Source organism: Vitis vinifera, chromosome 13, assembly GCF_030704535.1.
Source record: "Vitis vinifera cultivar Pinot Noir 40024 chromosome 13, ASM3070453v1".
Taxonomy (NCBI): Eukaryota; Viridiplantae; Streptophyta; class Magnoliopsida; order Vitales; family Vitaceae; genus Vitis; species Vitis vinifera.
The window spans coordinates 4,527,795-4,549,423 of record NC_081817.1 but is presented as its reverse complement, the minus strand read 5'-3'; the positions used below and the strand labels follow the sequence as shown (position 1 = coordinate 4,549,423).

Sequence of the window (21,629 nt, the reverse complement as noted above, 5' to 3'; positions counted from 1 at the left end):
TTGAAATTTAAATAATAATCCAATTAATATTATAAATTTATTTATAAAAATTAATTAAGAATGATTCTATTGTTTCTCTTTTATCTAGAACTATGTATTTTTCTATTCTTTTCTTTTTTTTGGACTTGATAAGTAGACTCTAAATCAAGCAAAACACAATGCTTTGGATTTATTGATAAATATAATAATTTTTTAAAATAACTTGAAAATTAAGACCCATCTAACTAATACTATAAATTTATGGACAAAAATTAGTTTATAATGACTTTATTATTTATCTTTTACATAAAATTATATTTTTCTAATTTTTTCACTAGACAAATAAAATCCAAATCAAACGAATTTAATGCATTGAAATTCATTAATGAGTTTAATAATTTTTTTTAAAATATTTTAAAACTCAAATAATAACTTAATTTAAAACTATAAATTTATTAATAAAAATTGATTTAGAATGATTACATTGTTTATCTTTTACACATAATTATATTTTTTTATAAAAATATAATTTATAATTTATCATAATTTTAATATTTTATTAAAAACTATTTATTTTTAAATTTATCTATATAAAATTTATTTTATTTTTAATAAGATTTGAATTTAATTTAATTAATATTATATAGATTGAATTTAGATTCTTTTATAAAATGGAAAAAGAAAAATTATTTAAAAAAACAACTTATTCACATAAGTTTTTTATTTTTATTTTTGAAAATTAATTTTGAAAACAACTTGCAATCACCTTTGTTTTTTGAAAATACTAAAAAATTATTTATTTTTTAATAATTTAAAAATAATTTTAAAAACAAGTATAAAAAAATGGCCAAAGGGATCCTTATTTATTTTTATTTAATTTAAAAATACTTTCTAAAAACAAGTATAAGAAAACATAAATTGGAGGAGAATGACCCTCTAATTTTGAAAACATGAAAAATAATTTTTCTTTTGATAAAAATTCCCTTTAACAATTTTTAAATTTCTATCTCACATCAGACACTTTTGAATAGAAAGTTTCGAAGGGTGAAAATATTTTTAATATATGAAAATTATTTTTCCAAATATGGGTATTATCTTATCCTTTTTAATCAAATATTTATATAGCAAAATATTGATTTGTTTTGGGCGAGCCAATCTGCCCATGGACCAAATGAGCTTGAAAAATCAGCCCAAGCTCGGCCCACTTGGGTTGGGTTAAAATCGGGCTATGTAGGAGTTTGGGCTGGATTTTGGGCCAATGGGCCCTTTTACAACCCGCAATACTATCCCAATAATTCAGACGCCGAGAATTAAAAAATATATATACCCAAAATGTGAGGGAGGACATATTAGCTAATTAGTGGGAGGAACAAGGTCAAAAGGGTAATAGTAGACGTGTTGGCAACGTCATTTGCTTTCTTGAACGGAACAACAAACCAAGAGGGCCCTGATGGCCAGCGCCATCAACATGTTAAAATTAGTTCGCTACAGCCAAAGTCAGAGATAGTCTTTCGACTCTTTCCCATTTCTTTCTCTTTCCAATTCCCTCTCTCCCATTAGATCTCATTTTCCCTCTCTTTTTGCCCGAGAAACCATGTCCGACGCTTTGATCAACGGGCTAGCCGGAGCCGGAGGCGGAATCATCGCTCAGCTCCTCACATATCCTCTCCAAACTGTATCTCTTCACCATGTTTATGATCTTCCTAAGCTTGACTTCCTTTTTCTTTTTCCCTTGTTTCTGACATATTTTGCGATTCTTTTGGGCGATTTAAGGTAAATACTCGTCAACAAACGGAGCGCGATCCGAAGAGAGAGAAGAGGAAGCTTGGGACTATTGGACAAATGTATCAGGTTTTTGCTTTTATCATTCTCGATTGAACTTTGATTTCTCTTTTTTTTGTTTTTCCTTTTTTGGTTTAGTTTGAGATTTTATTTATTTGTTGAACGATGTGCAGGTTGTAAAGCATGAAGGATGGGATCGGCTGTACGGAGGGTTAACGCCGTCGCTGGTCGGTACGGCTGCATCTCAGGTTAGCCCATTTGAGCTTTTCTCGGGGTTGCTTCTAACATGCGCGTGCACTTACTCTCAGTATTTAGCAGGATATGTACTCTGTTTGCCTACAGAGACTTCCATGGTAAAAAAAAAATGGAATTATGACATACAAATGGGGGTAGGAAATATTAACTGCTTAAATATATGACTTTTAATTTTGTTTTGAAACTGGAATGCTTTTCATACCGATATTTTGTAATATTAGGTGGATAATTGGTGTTGTAATTCTGCAGAACGTGAGGAATCTTTTGTAATTTTCAAAGGGAATACATGTGGTCCCATGGCAGTGAAAAATGTGCCATACTGCAATTGTTGTATGCCGATGGGTTACATATTATCTGCAGAGTGTGTATATATATATATAAGCACCCTCTGCAGCTTCTCAACTATCAGCACTCTCGCTGTGCACACTGCATTGGCAATTTCAGTTATTAATTTTTTAAAGTAAAACATCACAGTGAAAGCACAAAATGGGGACACTTGTTTTATGCCGATGGGTTACATATTATCTGCAGAGTGTGCATATATATATATATAAGCACCCTCTGCAGCTTCTTAACTATCAGCACTCTCACTGTGCACACTGCATTGGCTATATATATAAGCACCCTCTTCCCCTTCTCAAATTTCAGCACTCTCACTGTGCGCACTGCATTGGCAATCTCGGTTATTAATTTTTTAAAGTAAAACATCACAGTGAAAGCACAAAATGGGGACACCTGAAGAATGCCAGACTTCTAAGGGGAAAGAAAAAAAGCATTAGCAAACGGCCATAAGTATATGGGAGACTATGAAAGGGAAAGAAGGAGGAATTTGTAAGAAACATCTAAACTCCCAACAAGGAGCTATAACTCAATCACTTCCTATATATATGGTGATTGGTGAAATCCCAAAGACAGTTCCTCTATTCTTTGGTCCATGCAGTTAAGCACTTATGGTGCACCCTTCCCTTACAATAACTGTCCAGACATCAAAAGATCTATCTGACCAATGCTTGATCAGTTGCATTGCTACTTTAACCGTGGCGATGCGAAATGGTGTTAGTAACCTCTTTGTGGAATTTGCTTCTTTGCTTTGATGATGGATCAAATTTGCTACCATAGGAGCAATTGGCTAGAAGATATGTCTACTTGCTAAATAGAACATTGTCACTGATTTGATCTAGCATTGGTTGTGACCCTATTGGGAGTATGGGCATTTAGTTAGGAATCACAGTTGACACTGTCTTATTTTTGTGCCAATCACCAAATGCATTAGGACCATATATCATCTCAATGGCTCCATGGCTCATTATGATTGTCTCTTCAAAGTGTGTTCAAAGTTAATGCATTTCACATGCACCTTCTCAGCAGAAGACTGTCTTTGGCAGTCATTTTTGTGCTTATAAAAACTGAAAATTTATTGATAGTATTTCTATTCAATAAATTTTCTACAATTGTAGACGAAATTTTACATTGAATCAAAATAATTTAATTAATTTTATTAAATATGTTTTTCCATATATAGATCTAAGTTATTGTTATATTGAACGGTCTCTATTTTATTGCATGTTTTTAATAAATTGTTGAATCTCATACAATTTCATTCAGCAGTTTTAGTATTAAATCAAAACATTATTATATAAAAGTGAAAAAAGAGATGAAAATGAAAATAATGATAAATTTTTTTAGTGTTTTTATAAGGAAAAAGTAATAAGAATAAAGTTCTGAAAAATCAGGGAAATATGACCTTTTATTTGAAAATTAATTTATTATGCATTTTTTTTACTCTTTTCTTTTTGTTTTGTTTTGTTTTTTTGTTTTTTTTTTGTTTTCCATTTTCAGGAACTTTCTTTAAAAATTATAATTTAAAATGGCTCAGAAAAATTATTTAAGTGAGTTTTTATTTTTTAAAATTAATGTATTATGCAATGTTTTTACCGTTTCCTTTTTCTTTTCTTCCATTCTTAGGAATTTTCCTCAAAAACTATAATTTAAAATGTCTCAAAAAACTTATTTAAGTCAGTTTTTATTTTACATTGATTTTCAAAACTCAAATTAAAATTGTAAAACAATAATAAATTAAAATCTAAAAATCAATTCAGTGGAGATAATTATTTATTTAAGAAGGTTTTATTTATTTATATAGGGGAATGCAGCTTTTTCTTAAGAGGGAGCTCTACAGGGGTTAAGGGGCAGGTGGCACATGTCTCCTAGCCCCATTGTAACTGCCACTTATATGTATACTTTCTGTGTCTCATGGATGTTTCAACCCCTTGCAGGGTCACCCTACTCAGTAGTCAAAAGTGTAATCCAATGGCATTTCTACTTGAACCAATCAAGCTTAACGTCATAGCTGCTCTTCTCCCAATTTACTCTTATTTGACACATTCAAACAAATTTGAAACTGTCTTTGAAGAGGAAACCTGATCTCTGTAGCCATGAAGATGATTATGCAATTGTAGTAAAATGTGGATTTTCACACGAATATAATGGTGTGGGTGTAATCTCTGTATGCTAAACGACTCACACTCAGGACAGGGTCCCATTAGTATCAGAGATATTATTCTAGTGTTCTTATTGTCATTTTCTTTTGTATATTATTGTGCATTTTTTTATACATATCACCCCATACTGAACTTCTGTAGTATACACGACAAAGAAATGTTAAATTCTTGCCGGCTACCAAAAGAAATTAGTTATTACTCATTTAACATACATGTGCATCTCTTCATACAATATTTCTAATTTTTATTTACTCGCGATCTTTTTTTTATGGTACAGGGCGTTTACTATTATTTTTATCAAATATTCAGGAACAAGGCAGAAGCTAGTGCGCTTGAACGCATGAAGAATGGGATTGGTGATGGATCAGTCGGAATGTTCTCATCGCTCGTGGTGGCTGCTTTATCTGGGTGATTTACTTTGTTTGTAGAGCTCTAGTGGATTCAGTTCATTATCCATCATGACATTGCAGAACTGTAGATAGAATTAGACCTTTTAGAATTTACTTTTATTTTTCTTTGATAGGCAAATGAAACAGATTGTATTAAATAAGTGCTTAACAAAAAGCAGAGGCGTAATCCATGTAAGCACAATGCATACAAGCATTGCAAAAAAATTAGGCTAACACCTTGGCTAAAGTTCTCAATCCCTGTACCATCCACAGATTCTAAAAAGGATGAAAGAGAACTGGCTATCTTCCCGCTTGACCACAAAAATAAAGTCTTCAGGGGCATATATTTCAGCTCCACACAAGACTGCTACAAATCTTCAAACATTCTTCTGTTCCACTGAATATAATAAAAACATTGTAGACCACAAGCTGGAAGCCCACTTGCAATGAATGAGAGTGTGTGCTATAGATTAAAGGTCTTCTTTGCAAAGGCAATACCTATTGAACAAACTCTGTCTTCTTGATATAGGACAACCCTAGGATGGTTGCCTACACTCAAGGCTAGGTGGACTAGGGTTTTATTTTTTAGGGTGCAAGGAGAGGAACAAGGAATAAATTTTATGGTAGAGAAAATTATAAGATAATTCTGATAAAAAAAAAAATTATAAGATAAGAAATAGAGAGAACGAAGAAACAATGGAAAACCTTAGAGTTTCACTAAGGCCTTCTAGGAGTCTCACCTAGAAGAAAATCAATGATGTCTCACCATTAAGGGTTGCAATCCTACAATGAAAGAAAATATAATATTATTCATATCAATTCATCCCTTTAATTTACATTGATTAGCCTATTTATAGGCTTCTCTAAGAAATCCAAAGTCTGCTAAGACTCTAATAACAACCTATTATGATTCTAATTCTAATTATAACATCCAAAGTCTACTAGGACTCTAATAACCTATTATAACTCAAATTCTAATTATATTATAACTCAACTAGCTAATCCTAATTAGACTCCAAAAAATACCAATCCCAATTCAATTATAATTAATATTAATCCTACTTAAAGTTTATTTAGGTCTTCCCTTTCTTTCTTGAGTAAACTTTAAAAGGTTTTCCCTCATCACTTCTGTTCCTAAACTAACCTATCCTCCGAGTCACTAGAAATAGAGAAAGAGTTTAAAAGCTGCAACAAGGAATCCTTCCCTAACAATCAATTTGGTTCCTTCTAATCTAGGATTCCAGCAATTCTCATCCCACAAATCTTCCCCCTAAACATTTTTTTTTTGATCAATAAGCAATATATGTATAGCAAAGAGGCGCTAAAGAAGCTATTCACAGAGTTACAGTATAGAAACACTCACCCCCTTACAAAAGGACCCAAAACACAAGGAAAGCACAAAGAACCCTCTCCCTTAACGCATACACACCAATTTATAAGATCTATTAAGGTCGTAGGACCATCTTTTATCCACAATTTGGTTTTTGACCAAAGTAAATACACAAAAGAATTTTTTCAGCTTTTGAATGGACAGTACACCGTCCTCAAAAGCAATTGAATTCCTAGCCTTCCAAATAACCCAAAACAAGTATAATGGTCCCAGTTGCCATGCCACCTTCCTCTTCTTGCCCCTAAAAGAGCCTCTCCAACCTAAAAGGGTTTCCTTTACCGAAAGCGGAAAAACCCAAGAAACTCCAGAAAAAGAGAGGAGCAACGACCACATCTCCCTTGTTCTTTCACAATGAAGGAGGAGGTGGTCAATCGAATCCCCACACTTTTGGCACAGAAAGCACCTATTAGCCATAGCCCAACCCTCTTGTTCCCCCTAAACATTCTTACTGCCTGCTAGATTAAAAAGCCCAGGAAATCGATTCTGTAAGGGGTCCCCACTACATCAAGTGTCATGCCAAAGTTAACTTTAAGGCTGTCTAAACATTCCTTCTAATCTAGGATTCCCCTGCAATTCTCATCCCACAAACTTACCTTCTAAATATTCTTATGGCTTGCTAGATTGAAAAACCCCACAAATTGATTCTTTAAGGGGCCCCCCACCACCCCAAGTTTTCATGCCAAAATTGACTTTAAGGCCACTGCCAATGACAGATCTAGTTCTCAAGAAAAAATCACCCCTACTCTTTAGTATCTTTTATCTTCATTAGAATGTCATCCACTTCTATTTCCCCGTACTTCTCGACTATCACCTTTCTCCAAAAGCTGTTACAGTGGCAAATTTGCAAAGCCACTTACCTTGTTACGCCTAATTGAAAGGCTTAAAATTCATAACTGACCACCTGACTGGATGAATTTTCTTTTCAAAAAGACCTCCGAACTGCTACAAATGCCAATATAAATTGAAACACTGGAAAGAGTGCTTTTCAATACAATGAGCCTCCCTCCCTTGGAAAGGTACTAACATTTTCATGAAGCCAGTGTTTTCTTGAACCTCTCCTCAACTGAATCCCACATAGAAGAAGAGTTGAACTAGGCACCCAACAATATATTTAGATACTTGGTAAGAAAGTTACCCCTCCTCCATTCCAACTTGTTGGTAAAACCATCCGTATTCCCGTCCTTCTAACTAGAGGTAGCTTGCTTTTCTCCAAGTTGATTTTCAAATCTGAAATAACCTCAAAAAACAGAGAAGATGTAAAATCCCAACCTTTCTGCTCCTTAACCCCCAAGCCTAAAAGTCCTTAATGAGACCACCATCCAGCATCCAAATAGCTGAATTTCCGCCCTCCTGCTCATGAAGAGATAAGCCACTCTCTTTCTCTTCTTAATGTGTCCAAAGCACAAGCTTTACTAGTAGCAATTTGGCCAAACACCTTCCTGTTCCAATGCTTCAAGTTCTTTTAAGAGCTTTCGGCTTCCATGCAAGCCTGTAGCCAGCCAACCCCCTAGTCTCGTAGCTACTATCCTGAGAAGCATGCAACTCCATGAACTGCTCCCCCTTTAGCCACATGTTCTGAAATCTGAAAGGGCATTTTCCTTCTCTTGAACCTCCATTATTGTAAGGGAGAGGATAGTGATGCTGGCCCAGGTAAAATGTCCTGCTCCACATTGTAGAAATGTATTAAAAATTGGAATGTCTTGGCTGCCATTCCCAGTAAATGCATCTCTAGTCATCAGCAAATCAATATGGTTGCAATCCTTTATGAAGTCATTAAAGCTTCTCACGACTGAGGCAGGCTACCACCATTATTGTGCTCATGGGGGAGCCACTAGAGTGCCCACAGCCCACTGATGTTCCTAATGCTTCCAGAAAAACTCTTCTTTCAGAAGCTAATAACTGACCATAAACTCCTAAAAACACCCAACAAAAACCTTCTTTGCAGTTCCTGAATTTTCATGAAAGTGAGAAACCCCCTATTTCTATTTCCAGCAACTCCAAATGTTTGCTGTCCCAAAAAAACCACAAGACCTCCAGAGGCCCCATTTACATCAATGGCTACCCACTTCAAGAATCTCCCCATGCCCAAACTTCTGATCCCCTCTGTTGACATGGATCGCATTTTCAATTCTTGGAGGCACATCAAATCTGCCTTAAGCCAATATGGAATTTTCTATTTCTCATTATACCCACTTCAGTCAGTTACTAGCTGGAATAATTGATTGTCAATCATGTAGCTCATATCTATATCTGGTACATGTGGTTTAAACATTCAGAGTCAATGTAGCATTGGCTAGATTCTGTTAAAATGCTTTTGCTAAAGAATTAAGTTGCATGTTTACTTATTCAAGCTGTACAATCTTGTTTGTGCTTGTGCAGCATTTAGTCACCTATCTTGACTATAGAAAACACATGTTAGATAAGTTTTTGTGGACAACTTTTGTTGTTTGATTAGACCTCTTGTCAAGAGATCCTTTATTCCTCATCTCCTCTATATGCACCAATTTTTTTTTATCCTTACTGGAAACTATAATCTTGTTATGGCATGACTAGAATCCTTCATCTTTTATATAGAGATATTGTAAAGCTATATCACATGGACATGTTGTTGTCCTGTTACAAGTGTGTGGATATGGATTTTTGTATTAACATGCTGCTTTGGTTTTAGTTTGATTTGCTTTTGAGGTCAAACATTGTCTTCATAGGATTAAGTATATATACAGGAAAATATTTTAAGGTAAGCATAAAAGGTGAAAACAAAATAATTGTCTCCTCAAACCCTGTGTCTGTATTTGCTGGATTTGGAACCTGTTCCTCATATTGGATTTTGATAACTCACCTGTACTTGCATAATATAGATGTAACGGCATTCTTATGTTAGATTTAATTGCCTATACAGTATTTGCATTTGTCTTTGTAGAAATGCTCCTTTGGTGAATTAAAAATCATGTAAAACCAGAATTGTTTAGTGATGCCGTTGGCATGTATTAATCAACTCCCACTGTCCCACCCCCACCCTGTGGGGCTTCTGGAATCTTGTTATCTAGTACTAAAATATTACTTGGCGCTGTGCTTGGTGTAGGTGCGTGAATGTGCTATTGACCAACCCTATTTGGGTCATTGTTACTCGCATGCAGGTAAGCTGTTTGGAACTTGCCTACAGTTTTTTTTATTCCAAGTCAATGAAGTTCTTTGGTTTTCTAAATGATTGGACATTTCATTTTCTTGGTCCATTTTTTTCCCATCCCTGAGTTCATGTTTAAAAATATTGAATTTGTAAGTAGCAGTGGATTGGAATCCAAGTTGCTGGCCTTGCTTATCATGGTCTCCAGAACCGCATGGCATTGCACTGTTGGTTTAAGGCCAGATAGAGGAGGTTTCATAACAATAGCAGCCAGCATAAATATTTCCAAATCCCCTTGCTTGAATTGTAATAGGTTTATCTGGCCACATGCCACTGCCTGTTGTTTCAGATAGCCTAGAGTAGCATAACAGGATTTGTGTTCCACCCTACTATCTGTGATATGGTATGGTGAATGATAATTGGTTTTGTGGCTGTCTGAAATTAACTTTAGTGTTAGGTTTTTTCAATGCCTTCAATTATACTACTGTTTGAATCCCAGCTTGTGTGAGCGCTTCTGTTCTTATCCTGCCACTAAAGAACAAAGCAAAGACATAGTTACTATTGAAGTTATTCTACCATTTGAACTGAACCCTGGGAAATCAGTTTAATTCCTAACTTTGACAATCACAGCCCCACACTCTGAATCTCAACTGAAACATACAATTCAATAGAAGTCTGTCAAGTGAGACTGAATAATAAAGTATTATTTCTCTTTGCACTTCTAATATAATCCTATATCTCTCTCAATTTATTGGGTGTTTTCAAGATTTGCAACATTGTGACTAGGAGAAATTCTGTGTGAATTGTGGGAAAGAGAATGTGTTTGAGTGGATGCTTTCTATATTCAAAGAGGAACCATTTCATTCAGCTCATAAGTTGAGCAATTTCTTACTGAGAAAGGTTGCAATTTAAAGAAGTTGAGATTGAAGATCTCCTTACCCAAGTGTGATCCTATTCTAGATCTTATTTGAGCACAGAACTAATTAATAAATGCTTTTTCACTTCACGAATCAGGAATGATTATTTACTAGAAAGTGCTATTAAGGGAAGCCTTGTTATATAAAAAGAGAATTCGGGATTGATGATCTCACGATCCATATACAATCCAGTTCTGCATCCTATACACACACACACAGAGCAGAAGTTGATTTTCAAAATGTATGTTTTCTGACTACTTCATTCTCTCAAGCTGGGTCTACATGTGTGCTTTCTTGGCTTGATTGATAATGATTTTACATTGCAGACTCACACAAAAATCTCAAAGCAGTCCAAGCCTATTTATAGTCCAGCAGTTGCTGCAAATGAAGCAGCTGTTTCTGCAATCGAGCCTACTCCTTATGGAACTAGCCATGCGGTATGTGCAATCATATGTTCTTTTATAATTCCTTGTACAGTTTAGTAATGAAACTGATGTTAGTTAGGCTTACCCTCTATTCTCATCTTGTCCCATTCCCTGATAATCATTTTTAAATGTTACTCACCAGGAAAAAGGTAAACTTTATTGAATTGTTGGGTCCATGACCATCTTGTACTCAACTTTGCTTTAATCACATTCTACATAGTTTTTATGGGTCTTAAAACTATTCTTGAAGTTCCTGTGAGAACCACTTGCATCAGTAATAGAAACTACTGTCTTTTTTTGTTGTTGTTCAAATGTATGGCATAGTTACTATGTTTTTTCTTTTCATTTTTATTTTTTATTTTTATCCCCGCATCAAACCCGGCCTTCTGGTTCATCTGATCTTGGCGTTGTATGCTTCTGCTTTTCTAATGAGGAATGTTGCTCATGTACAGATTCAAGAAGTCTATGGTGAAGCTGGAGTTCGGGGTTTCTGGAAAGGTGTATTACCCACATTGATCATGGTATGTGATAAGTGGTTGTTAATGGTGCTAATGGAGGGTCACTAATTGTTCCTGCTTCTGCTCACAGGTGAGCAATCCTTCCATACAATTCATGTTGTATGAAACAATGTTGAAGAAGCTGAGGAAGAGACGTGCCTCACAAAAGAAGGATAGTGGTGGAATAACTGCTTCGGAGGTTAATTGTTAACCTGAGTCCCTAAGTTTTCAGCATTACTGCCTTTCTAGTAATTTACTATTTTTGACATCTCATTGAAGCAGTCACATACTGTTTCCCCCCCACCCATAAAAGGATGCTTCATTATTTTAGCTGAACAGAATTCTTGATGCTTTGCTAGATATTTCTTCTTGGAGCTTTGGCTAAACTTGGAGCTACAGTTGTGACATATCCTCTTTTGGTTGTGAAGGTAAATGACATGAGCTTTCAGGAATGAATTTGTATAGTAACTGAGACTTACATGTTATTTTATCGGATTGCCATGACTTGCAGAAAGGTTTATTATTCAGTATACATGACTTAAATGTGTTTTCTTTTGAGTTCCTTCTGACATTAAAGCTTTAAGTAGGTTCATTGCAAATGTGATAGAACGGATGGGCATTTCTAGCTCATGATTCCATATAACCTATTATCTCATCCCTGTCTGACATCAATCTTTGGGAGATCACTTCTGAGAGTATCCAACCTCTGGATCTCCTAGAGGGAGCAGCATTTGAGATACTATGGCTTGGCTCAAATGACTAGTATGTTCCTGTTTTGGCATTGTTCAATAAATTCTAAGTTGATATTATTATATTAACAATTTCTTTGCCTGTTTTGGAAGAAAAAAAGGGAAAAGGGAATCTAGTGAAATTGCTTTGCATTTATTCAGAGCGGTGGAGGAGTTCTTATAATTTTAAACAACATGAGTCCCTGATGTAAAGATGTAGCTATGCTTGTTCCTTTACAACACCAACATTTGCCATGGTTTTAGATCTTGACTAGATTTCAGTTCCAGCTAGTTTAACCAATAAAGCTGCTTGACTGCAATTTGTAGTCAGGTTTTGGGCTGACATGAGCTTGTAGTTGCAAAGAAAATAAAATAATGTGGAATGAAAAAATTCGTAGAGAAGGACTTGACCAGCCAAAATCAATGATAAAATACAGGACTGGGAACCCTGGATCTGGTGTCAGTGGGAAGATTTTTTCAAAACATTTGTTTAGTTCATTAATAATTTATTGGGCCGATTTTGGTTCCTTAATAATTCTCTTGGCATTTTGCAGTCAAGGCTTCAAGCAAAGCAAGTTGCCGGGGGTGACAAAAGGCATCATTATAAAGGTTGAATTTTGATATTTATATTTTCTTATTTCAAGAATTGTGAAAAGCATAACTGCATCTTTGGTAGGTTCTTAAAAAGATGATATAATAGCATGACCTTAAATACATTTTAACACATAAGGGCGTGTAGCTCTGGATTGAATGAACTTTGCCTTGGAATATCCGCTCGAAATTTGCCCTTCAGATATAATTTTCACGAAACCATATAGATTGTTATGTTCAAAATCCAATTTTTTACTTGGATGGCTAAAAAAACTTAAGCAAACTTTCAGTTTTAAAGCGACGACCATTTCTCTGGATCTTAATTTAGCTGATGCTGTGGATGCCCTGATTTGTTTTCTTTCATGCCCCATTCTTTTCCCTTCATTCTTCTCTGTGATTTTTTTTCCTTTATTATCCGATTCATGTTTCAAATTTTTTTTTTTCCCTTCCTCAAAATTTAGGCACATGTGATGCGATTGGGAAGATGATTCACTATGAAGGTTTTGCTGGCTTTTACAAAGGGATGAACACAAAAATTGTGCAAAGTGTTCTTGCAGCAGCTGTTTTATTCATGGTTAAGGAAGAACTTGTGAGAGGGGTTCGATTGTTGTTGTCTAAGAAGGTCACTAATACAGTTAGATAGTCTGATAGAAGATTGTGTTATATGTAGAACAAACAACCCAAGCTCAACATTGCTTGAAATTTCTCTGCTCATTTAAAATCATAAGCCCCCTATGCTTGCAGGCTTTACATCCCAAAATAATAGGATACTAGATGATTTTCTTGGGAATAATGTGATTTTTTAGACGCCCCTGATATTTTGATGAAATGTATTTCACGATGGTAATTACAGGGTGTAATGATCGCCTTCAGTTTGTTGCACACTGATCCTTTTTTGTTGCATTACTAATGTTGTAGGTTGAAATAAAGACTAGGGTCTGGTGTACATTTTAAAACTGACCAAGCCCAAAGTGTCCGATCTAGATGTCTTCTTTTGCTGGTGAGGATGAGCAGTTTTTTCTGCTTTTGAACATATAGAAAATAATGAAGATGTAAAGATGATGTGCAAAATATGTTTGTACTGGTTCACAGTATGTTTTCGAAAAATTAGGAAAATTAAGGTTATGTTATTAAGGCTATGTTTGGTTTTTAGAACATTTGAAGGAAAAAGGAGTTGAGGGAAAAAAAAAAAAAGGAAAAAAAAATAGATTTAAACTTAATAAATTATTTTTGTTTGTATTTTTAAACTCGTTATACTTATTTCCCTTTATTATATAATGATTAAATAAATTAAAATTATATAAGTGTTCCTTTTTTTTTTTTAATATTTTTGGAACCAAACATGACTTAATTGTTCTAAAAGATTCAAAAGTATGTTTGATAATTAGAAAATAGTAAATATGTTTTTTGTTTTAAACATGTTTTCTATGTTTCTAAATGTTTTTTAAAAATAAATTTTATATGTATTGTTTTATTTTTAATTGTTCTTCACATTTGTTACATTATTTTTAAAATAGTTTTCAAAAAACTAGTGAAAACCATTGAAAAAAAATAAAAATAAAACTCTTTCTTATAAAATTGTTTTCTATAAAAACTATCAAATAGTATTTTTCAAATTTGGAAAATAGTTTTTTATTTGTAAAAGAATAAAATTGCTTTTTAAAAATAGTTTCTAAATATGCTCAAAGATATTAATTTGATATTCACCTAACTCTCATATGAGGTTATTGGATGATAAATAACAAGGCCAAAATACAAAGAATGGGATTAAACACAAATAATGAAATCAAAGTTTAAATAAATGAAATTAAGATATAAATTAACAAGAGGAAATGAGTGTTTGGTAAATTAACTTAATAACTTAAAGTGATTCAATAATTTAATTTAATAAAATTTAATAATTTAATTTAAATTATTAAATAAATTAAGTATGTTTGGTAAAATAACTTTAATGGTATGAATTAAAGTGCGTTGGAGAATGATTCTAAAAAACGTTTTTAATATTTTTAACACTTTAATGATAAAATTTTTTAAATATTAAAAATATTAAAAATACTTTCTAAAATCATTACCAAACGAACTTTTAAAATAAAAACTAACTTTAAGTAATAAGTAAAAATAATTCACTTACTTTTAAATTCATATCTTTATTTTACTTTTTTACCCTAATTTGCTCTTATTATCTCAACGATATCTTTTATTATTTCACATCCTCTACTATTACTTGATTGATCTCATTTATCATAATTATAATTTATGATGATAAATATATCAATTTGATTATTTAGAATAAGTTTTAATTTAAATTTATCGAACAACTTTAATACTTAAAATAAAAATCAAGTAGTAAGTTTTATGTGAATAACTTAAATATAATTTAACTTAAAATCAACTTTAATAGCTAAATGATAAGTATTAAATTGTGCCAAACAAAAATAATATTAATGAGAGGAGAAAATATTATAAGAATTTTTTTTAAAAAAAAAATTATATTGTCATAAAATCCCCTTTTGAGTTTGTGGGGCCTGAGACCAAGACCGTGCCTCTCCAAAACGACACCGTTTGTCCTTGGACGAGACTGGAGTCTAGACCTCCCATTGACCATATCCTCTGTTTCGCGAGAGTAGGGAGCACGGTACACTCACCACCTCAGTGAGCCTGAGCCCTCGCGCCCGATAGAAAGTGGCTCGATGATAAAAGGCCCACGAGAGCCGGCGCTTCATTGACCCTTACGCAAGTTGCTGAGCTTCTTCACGACGTTCAGACAACGCCCGGAAAAAGAGAAGAAAGGAGACATGGCCAGCAACAACAATAACTCCAACAAAAACCCTAAAAAGGCCAATCTCTTAGATCACCACTCCATCAAACACATCCTTGACGAGTACGTCTCCGAGGTAAAACGAAACCTTAACCCTAGTAATTCCCCGAACTGAACTTGAGTTTTCAATCTCATAGGGGAATATCGATCCACTGTTTGATTTTGAGTTTTCTTGTATTTTCTTTTCGCGTTTTCGCAGTAAACATAAGTTTAGTTGTATCTGTCTTGATCTATGTGGTTTGTTGTTGTTTTTTTTTTCTTTTGGGTTTCTTTTTCTGCTGTAGATCGTGACGAGTCGTGGATATGTGGAAGATGTGAGGATGAGCAATGTGAGGTTGTTGATGGGGTCGATCATCATTATCATTGCACTCGTGGCACAATTTTACCCGAAGAAGTTTCCTGAGAATCGAGATTTTCTGATTGTTTGCATCTTATTATATCCTTTTTGCTGCGTGGTTTGTTTGATTTTGATTTTCTTTTGCTGCTCAAGGTCTATTTAGTTTGTGAGAAAAGGTAGGAGAAGGACAGAGACCAGTAACTTGGCTTTTGGTAAATGAATTGAAATTTTGGTTGGATGTTATATGAATGTTTGGTTTAGGCTATGTTTGGTTCCGGATAATCTGAGGGAAAATATGGGGAAAGAAACTAGGAAGGAAAAGTGGGAGAAACGAAAAAGTGAAAGAAAATAAAAAATAGATTTAAAATTAATAAATTATTTTATATGGTTTTCCAAACTCATTTCTCTTATATAAAGATTGAAGAATTTTCAAATGTATAAATCTTTAACTAATTTTAATTATATTTGATTTTTTTTCTGCAGTAAAACCAAACATGAAAAAATTATTTTCTTTGGCATTTTCTTTTCCTTTTAACTTTTCAGGAACCAAACATAGCCTCAGTGTTTGGGAACTAGATTCTGGAAATGATATCCCAAAACATCTTTCTGGGAAAATATCAGTTTGCAGGTGTGCGGATTCTGCTGTATTATGAGCTTACTAATTTACATGACAACAAATGATGCCTCATCCAACTGCATGGACATAATGTGTTCCTGATGTTGCTTTCCATAGAACTACTATAATTTATTGTTCTCTCTTTTGGGTGTGTCATGGGTGCTCCCTTCCTCGGTTACAGTGGCTTTGTTAGGATGACGTGGTTTTTTTGTGGGTAAGAAAAGGAAATAGGTGTGGCGGGCTGCTCCTTTATGCCTTTTTTGGACTGTTTGGAAGGAAAAAAAATAGTAGGACATTTGACAATGAGGGACAATTGATTCAAGGGTTGAAATTCTTCTTCATTTGTAATATTTGGGCCTGGTGCAAGTTGTACATAGTTTGTAGTCCTCTTTCCTTTGTAGACTTTGTAGAGTGGTTGGGTTCGGGCTAAGGGGGCTGTTGATGGTGTTCCTCTTTGTTTTTGTGTTGTCTTGAGATGTTTCTTTGTGTACATCCAACGGACTTTGGAATGCCTTTTTTGGCCCTACTTTTTATAAAATGTGTCTGATTATCTATCAAAATATGTTTGATCTTTGACGCTGGCAAGTATATCCTCTTCAATGGGCTGTTGCAGTTGATCATATACACAAAGGAAAAGAATGCAATCCTGTTTACCCATCCTCCTGAAGTAAGTTCCTTTTATTTTTTATTTTTGTAATTTTTTCCTTCTTCCTTTTTCCTTTTTCCTTCTCTATTTCAAGTGGAAAGTTTGGTTGTGGCTGTCTTGTTGCTACAGAATGTATTCATGATTCACATTATGGATTTGATGTCTTGGCAAATAAGAAACTTTGGAGTGATATTATCAGCTTAGATATCTTATTTTATTTTTTAAAATTAAACATAGCATGTTTAAGGATTTTTTTAATTCTAAATGCCTGAATGAATTGAAGGCAAAAAGCTATGAAGTTGGTCCCAGACATTGGGATGGGAGATTTTAGCATCCCTCGGCTGATGGATCCTATCTATGCATTTCTTGAAAAGTGGGCCATTCATGTTGTTGGACAACTTGTGTTTTGGTTGTTTTGTTGTAAAATATGTTTCTTTGCTGATTCATACCCATGAGTTTCTATAATGTATCTGTAGATGCAATTTTAGGGAGTTTGGAGACAGAAGTTTTCGGAAGTGATTGAGGGGAGGAGAGGAAAATGGGACACATGAGTGTGCTATGTACATTAAATTCTTTCTTATTTTGTTTTTATTTATTTTGGTTGGGGGGAGGGGGGGTTGGGGTTGTGCAGCGGTGGTGGAGAATTGTGAAACACAGAAAGAGAGACACTAGGAAGAAAATAAGAAGAGGTGAGACCCATCATCTTTGGGTCTCTAAAAACTTTTCAGTAACCCAGATATTAGAATTTGGTCTTTCTGATGCCTGGAGCTGATAGATACATTTGTAACAAGTTGAGATGTCACACTGACTTGAACTTTTCTCTTTTTGGATTGTTTTTTGATACTGCTGAATCTAGCAACAATCTTGTGACAGCCAATGTGTATAACTGGGAACTTCTTGGGCAGTTCCATGCTCCATTCTTTTCAAATGCCTATTGAAGATCTTAAGTTTATTTTGTTTGGTGACTTAACTTGGTGGCTTATTTGTTTCTTCTTGACTCTCATCCCATACCTTGTCTTTTCAAATTCAACCCTTCTACATACCAAAAGAAAGGAAGGTAAAATGCCACTCTTTGAGCTAAATAGGGATGGAACAAATGAAAGGGAAATCCTTGAAACCCTGTCTTTTCTTATGCATTTGGCTTTGGTTATGGGGATTGCATCTCACTTCTCTTTGATCTTTCATAGGGACAAATGGTGGAAAGATTACAAAAGAAGCATTTTTCCCACTGTGCTTATTTCCCTCCAAAACACTTTTTGCCTTCGTCTTACCTTAACAAGCAAAGTTCACCCCAACAGGGGTGAGGAATTTAGCTCTTGATTCAATTGTTTTCCAGTGGCTTGAGCCTGATATGTAAGCCATTTTTTTATGCATTCTTTTTGTTACACTTTTCCTGAATTCTAGTAATCCGTAGGATGGGAAAACTTTAATAGGCATGGGTGTGTAGCCCTCCTTTGTGCTCTTATGAATCCAACCACATGAATTGACAGCTTTCATTTTGGAAGGAACCTTTAGTATGTGTTATGAAATTGGGTTGGAATGTGTTATCTGTTCCTTGGAAATATACCGTTTTAGCACAGTAAATATTGTGATAGATCTTTAATATCTCAATCCCCTGGGTCTGCCAAATCTAGTCCAAATTATTCATTGGAGGAACAACCAATGTTAGAGTCCGTTTGGTAGTGCTTTTAGAAAGCAATTCTAGCATAAAAAGTGTTTTTGAAGAAAAGTCAAATGTTCGATAGAATTTAAAAAACACTTTTAAAAAAGTTCAAAAATCACTTGTAATGCTTCACCAGATGATCCACCATAAAACATTTTTGGAGAAAACATTTCTACTAAAAACACTTTAACTTTGTCAAGCCCACTCTTAAAACTTGTTTGGCTATGATTTTAGAAAACGGTTCTAGCTTTCTAATACTTGAAAATAACTTTTTTGATAAAAATTTTCAAGTGCTAACAAGGTTAGAAGTGCTTCCTAAAATTACTACCAAATACTCTTAGAGTGCGTTTGACGGTGATTATGAGAAGTATTTTTAGCCTTGCTAACACTTGAAAATTTTTATTTTTCAAGTATTAAAAATACTAGAAACACTTCTCAAAGTCACTGTCAAACGGACTCTTAATCTGTCTCATTCCCACATATTTTGGACCCAGCTCATTGCTTCTTATTTCATTCTGTTAGTCCACATTTGGAGCTCCATTTCATTGCTTTTTCTAAATACATTTTTTTCCTGGCTTTTCCATCTCTAGAAGGAAAAAAATTGCTTTCTCCATTTGTTCTTTCCTAGGAAAAGGCTCAATGATGCTCCTTCATGAGTAATCATTTCGTAGATATGACACCTAAATTGTCTTGCTTATGAATGCCTGTAGGCAGGAACTTCAGACATTCTATTTTGTGTGGTCTGACATGTTGAACTTCTTGTAGTACTAGAGACATTGGTTCATGTTTCCATTATCTTAGCTGACTGTCAACTTTTGTTATGCATGTGGATACTGATCAACCGTCAGAAACTTCAGATTACGGAGTTCTCTTAGCTGTAATTCATTTGTGCAGGGGTTCTTTAACAGCACAGGTTTGGTGGTCTCTTCCAAGCTGCCAAGATTCTCTGATTTGTACACACTTTCCATAGCAAGTGCAGACCCAAAATCAAAGGCTGCAAAGGACCCAGTAGAGTTTACTAAAAGCGTCACCCAGTGGTCTCTTTCTCCCTCCCTCCCTATCCCTGTGGCTCATACTCATACACATATTGTACTTCATATTATTATTGCTTAAGTAATTCTTTGTGCAGCAATTTTGTACCCGTTTACATTCTCTATTGTCAATAATTTTGCAGGTTCACCACAGACGGAATTTTGGTGGAGGGCCTGTTCTGGAAAGACGTTGAAGGACTAATAAATGATTATGCAAGAGAACCTAAAAAGAACAAGTGAAGCAAGCATCAAACATTGTTTAATAGGAGATTGGTCTTATTGGAAAATTCTCCAGTAATATTTTGACTGAGCCTAGATGTGTTATTTCAGCTAATTATGTTGCTTGCATTTACAAAATTTTGAACCAACCCAATGGAATTGATATCGAGTCAAACTTGAGAAGACGATTTACACCATAAGTTGGCTAATGTGAATCTGGGAGCTTTTGGCATTACTTGATTTGCCCATTATGATTCTTAGATTCTCTTGACTGCCTGATGCTGGGTTTGATGTATAGGTTAAATGGTAGCGAATCATGTTGTTGCTTATAATTTTCCAAGTTCTATATTTCTTTTATCTGCTCTGCATCCGTTGACAGGGGGGGAATAGCTGCGCTGCCTGTCTGTTTAGTATTGTTACGGCAGGTGAGATGCATTTCTTTTGGGTGTTTGGTTAGGTATCTTTGTTCATTTTCAACTGCTTTGCATCTGCGAACACACATGATGACCTGTTGGCGGTCTTTTGAGGTATTATGATCTTATTCTGCATCTTCTTTGGGTGATGGTTCTAGCTAATCAATAGTGAATTCTTGTCGGAACTGCAAAGATTATAGACAATGTGATAATGTTCAACCTGAAATATCAGCTCAAACAAACATGTAAAGACTTTGAAATTCATGTAAGTTGCTCTCATGGTATGTGAAGGGATAATGGAAATGAAATCGATTCAGATTTCAGGTTCAATTGCGAAACTGGCATACTCCTCTGATAACCATTTTAGTCAATTGTTCATAGCACATCCATTTTTTATGCTTACATAATCTGAGCTAACCATAGTAGCGTGCATTTTTTAGGTGATTGGGAATATTAATCATATCAAATAGGTACCAAGCCATTCCGAGTAGCGTTACTGAGGTGTTTGGCATTGAAAATCATGCATATCAAGAATTTTGGTAGTCTTGTAAAAGGAAAATGCACTGTAATTGTTTGAAGCTACTGCCTATGATAGGTTCCATATTGGTGCTATTGCCTATGTTAGGTTTGATGTTGACTACAATGATGTGATTGTGACAATGAATATAAAGCAATTCAATCTAGGCTTACTGGGTTGAAGAAAATGATCTCAATCTAGAGTTACTCAAGCCCGATCATCGTATCTCATGACAAATATGTTGGAGTCATTTAATGCTTAGTTACAAGATGAATGTCGAAACAAAACTTCATATAATTAAACATACAAACAAGTTTGTTAGGTTGTTCTATAGGAACAAAGGTGAAGCATTGAAGTGAAAAGGAGTTATTGAACCAAAAATAGAAGAAAAACTAGTGATAGATATTGCTCAGTGTAAGACATTTTGAAGGCATGCGTTAGAAAGACGTTCCCAGATGGTAATTTGAGAAAGTATAATTAATTGCACTTTCAAGGCACGGTGAATGACAAATTCTTTATATTGTAGGTTTTAGGAAGGATTGGTACAAACTGCCCAACTAAGAGTTGATGTCCTCTCATAGGGATGGGTGGGGGGAGAGTTTGGGATCCATCAATTGCACATTAATTTCGTCCTATTTATATAAATTTATTTGCACCTTGGCCTAGTAAAAATTTTTAAATTGGCCCACCAACGGAGGGTATGAAAATTTCTCATACTAATCTTATCCTACCTTGCCCCATTTATTTTTATTTTTAAAATTTTAATTATATTAAAAAATAAATATTTTCTT

General features: G+C 34.5%; 2 protein-coding genes across 2 annotated transcripts; both read left to right on the top strand.

The window, feature by feature from the left end:
• Window positions 1-1,431: 1,431 nt before the first annotated feature.
• LOC100261501 (peroxisomal nicotinamide adenine dinucleotide carrier) lies at window positions 1,432-13,460 on the top strand. The gene is made up of 11 exons (XM_010660171.3): window positions 1,432-1,654; window positions 1,753-1,830; window positions 1,935-2,009; window positions 4,795-4,925; window positions 9,379-9,433; window positions 10,664-10,774; window positions 11,215-11,283; window positions 11,351-11,458; window positions 11,619-11,687; window positions 12,542-12,596; window positions 13,040-13,460. The coding sequence occupies exons 1-11, from the start codon at window positions 1,574-1,576 to the stop codon at window positions 13,219-13,221; spliced, it is 1,014 nt and encodes a 337-aa protein (XP_010658473.1). The 5' UTR covers window positions 1,432-1,573; the 3' UTR covers window positions 13,222-13,460.
• Window positions 13,461-15,122: 1,662 nt separating this feature from the next.
• LOC100256412 (signal peptidase complex subunit 2) lies at window positions 15,123-20,143 on the top strand. Its single transcript, XM_010660172.3, has 5 exons — window positions 15,123-15,472; window positions 15,681-15,832; window positions 16,935-17,016; window positions 19,553-19,695; window positions 19,833-20,143. Exons 1-5 carry the CDS (start codon window positions 15,374-15,376, stop codon window positions 19,927-19,929), a joined length of 573 nt encoding a protein of 190 aa, XP_010658474.1. The 5' UTR covers window positions 15,123-15,373; the 3' UTR covers window positions 19,930-20,143.
• The last annotated feature ends 1,486 nt before the right edge of the window (window positions 20,144-21,629 follow it).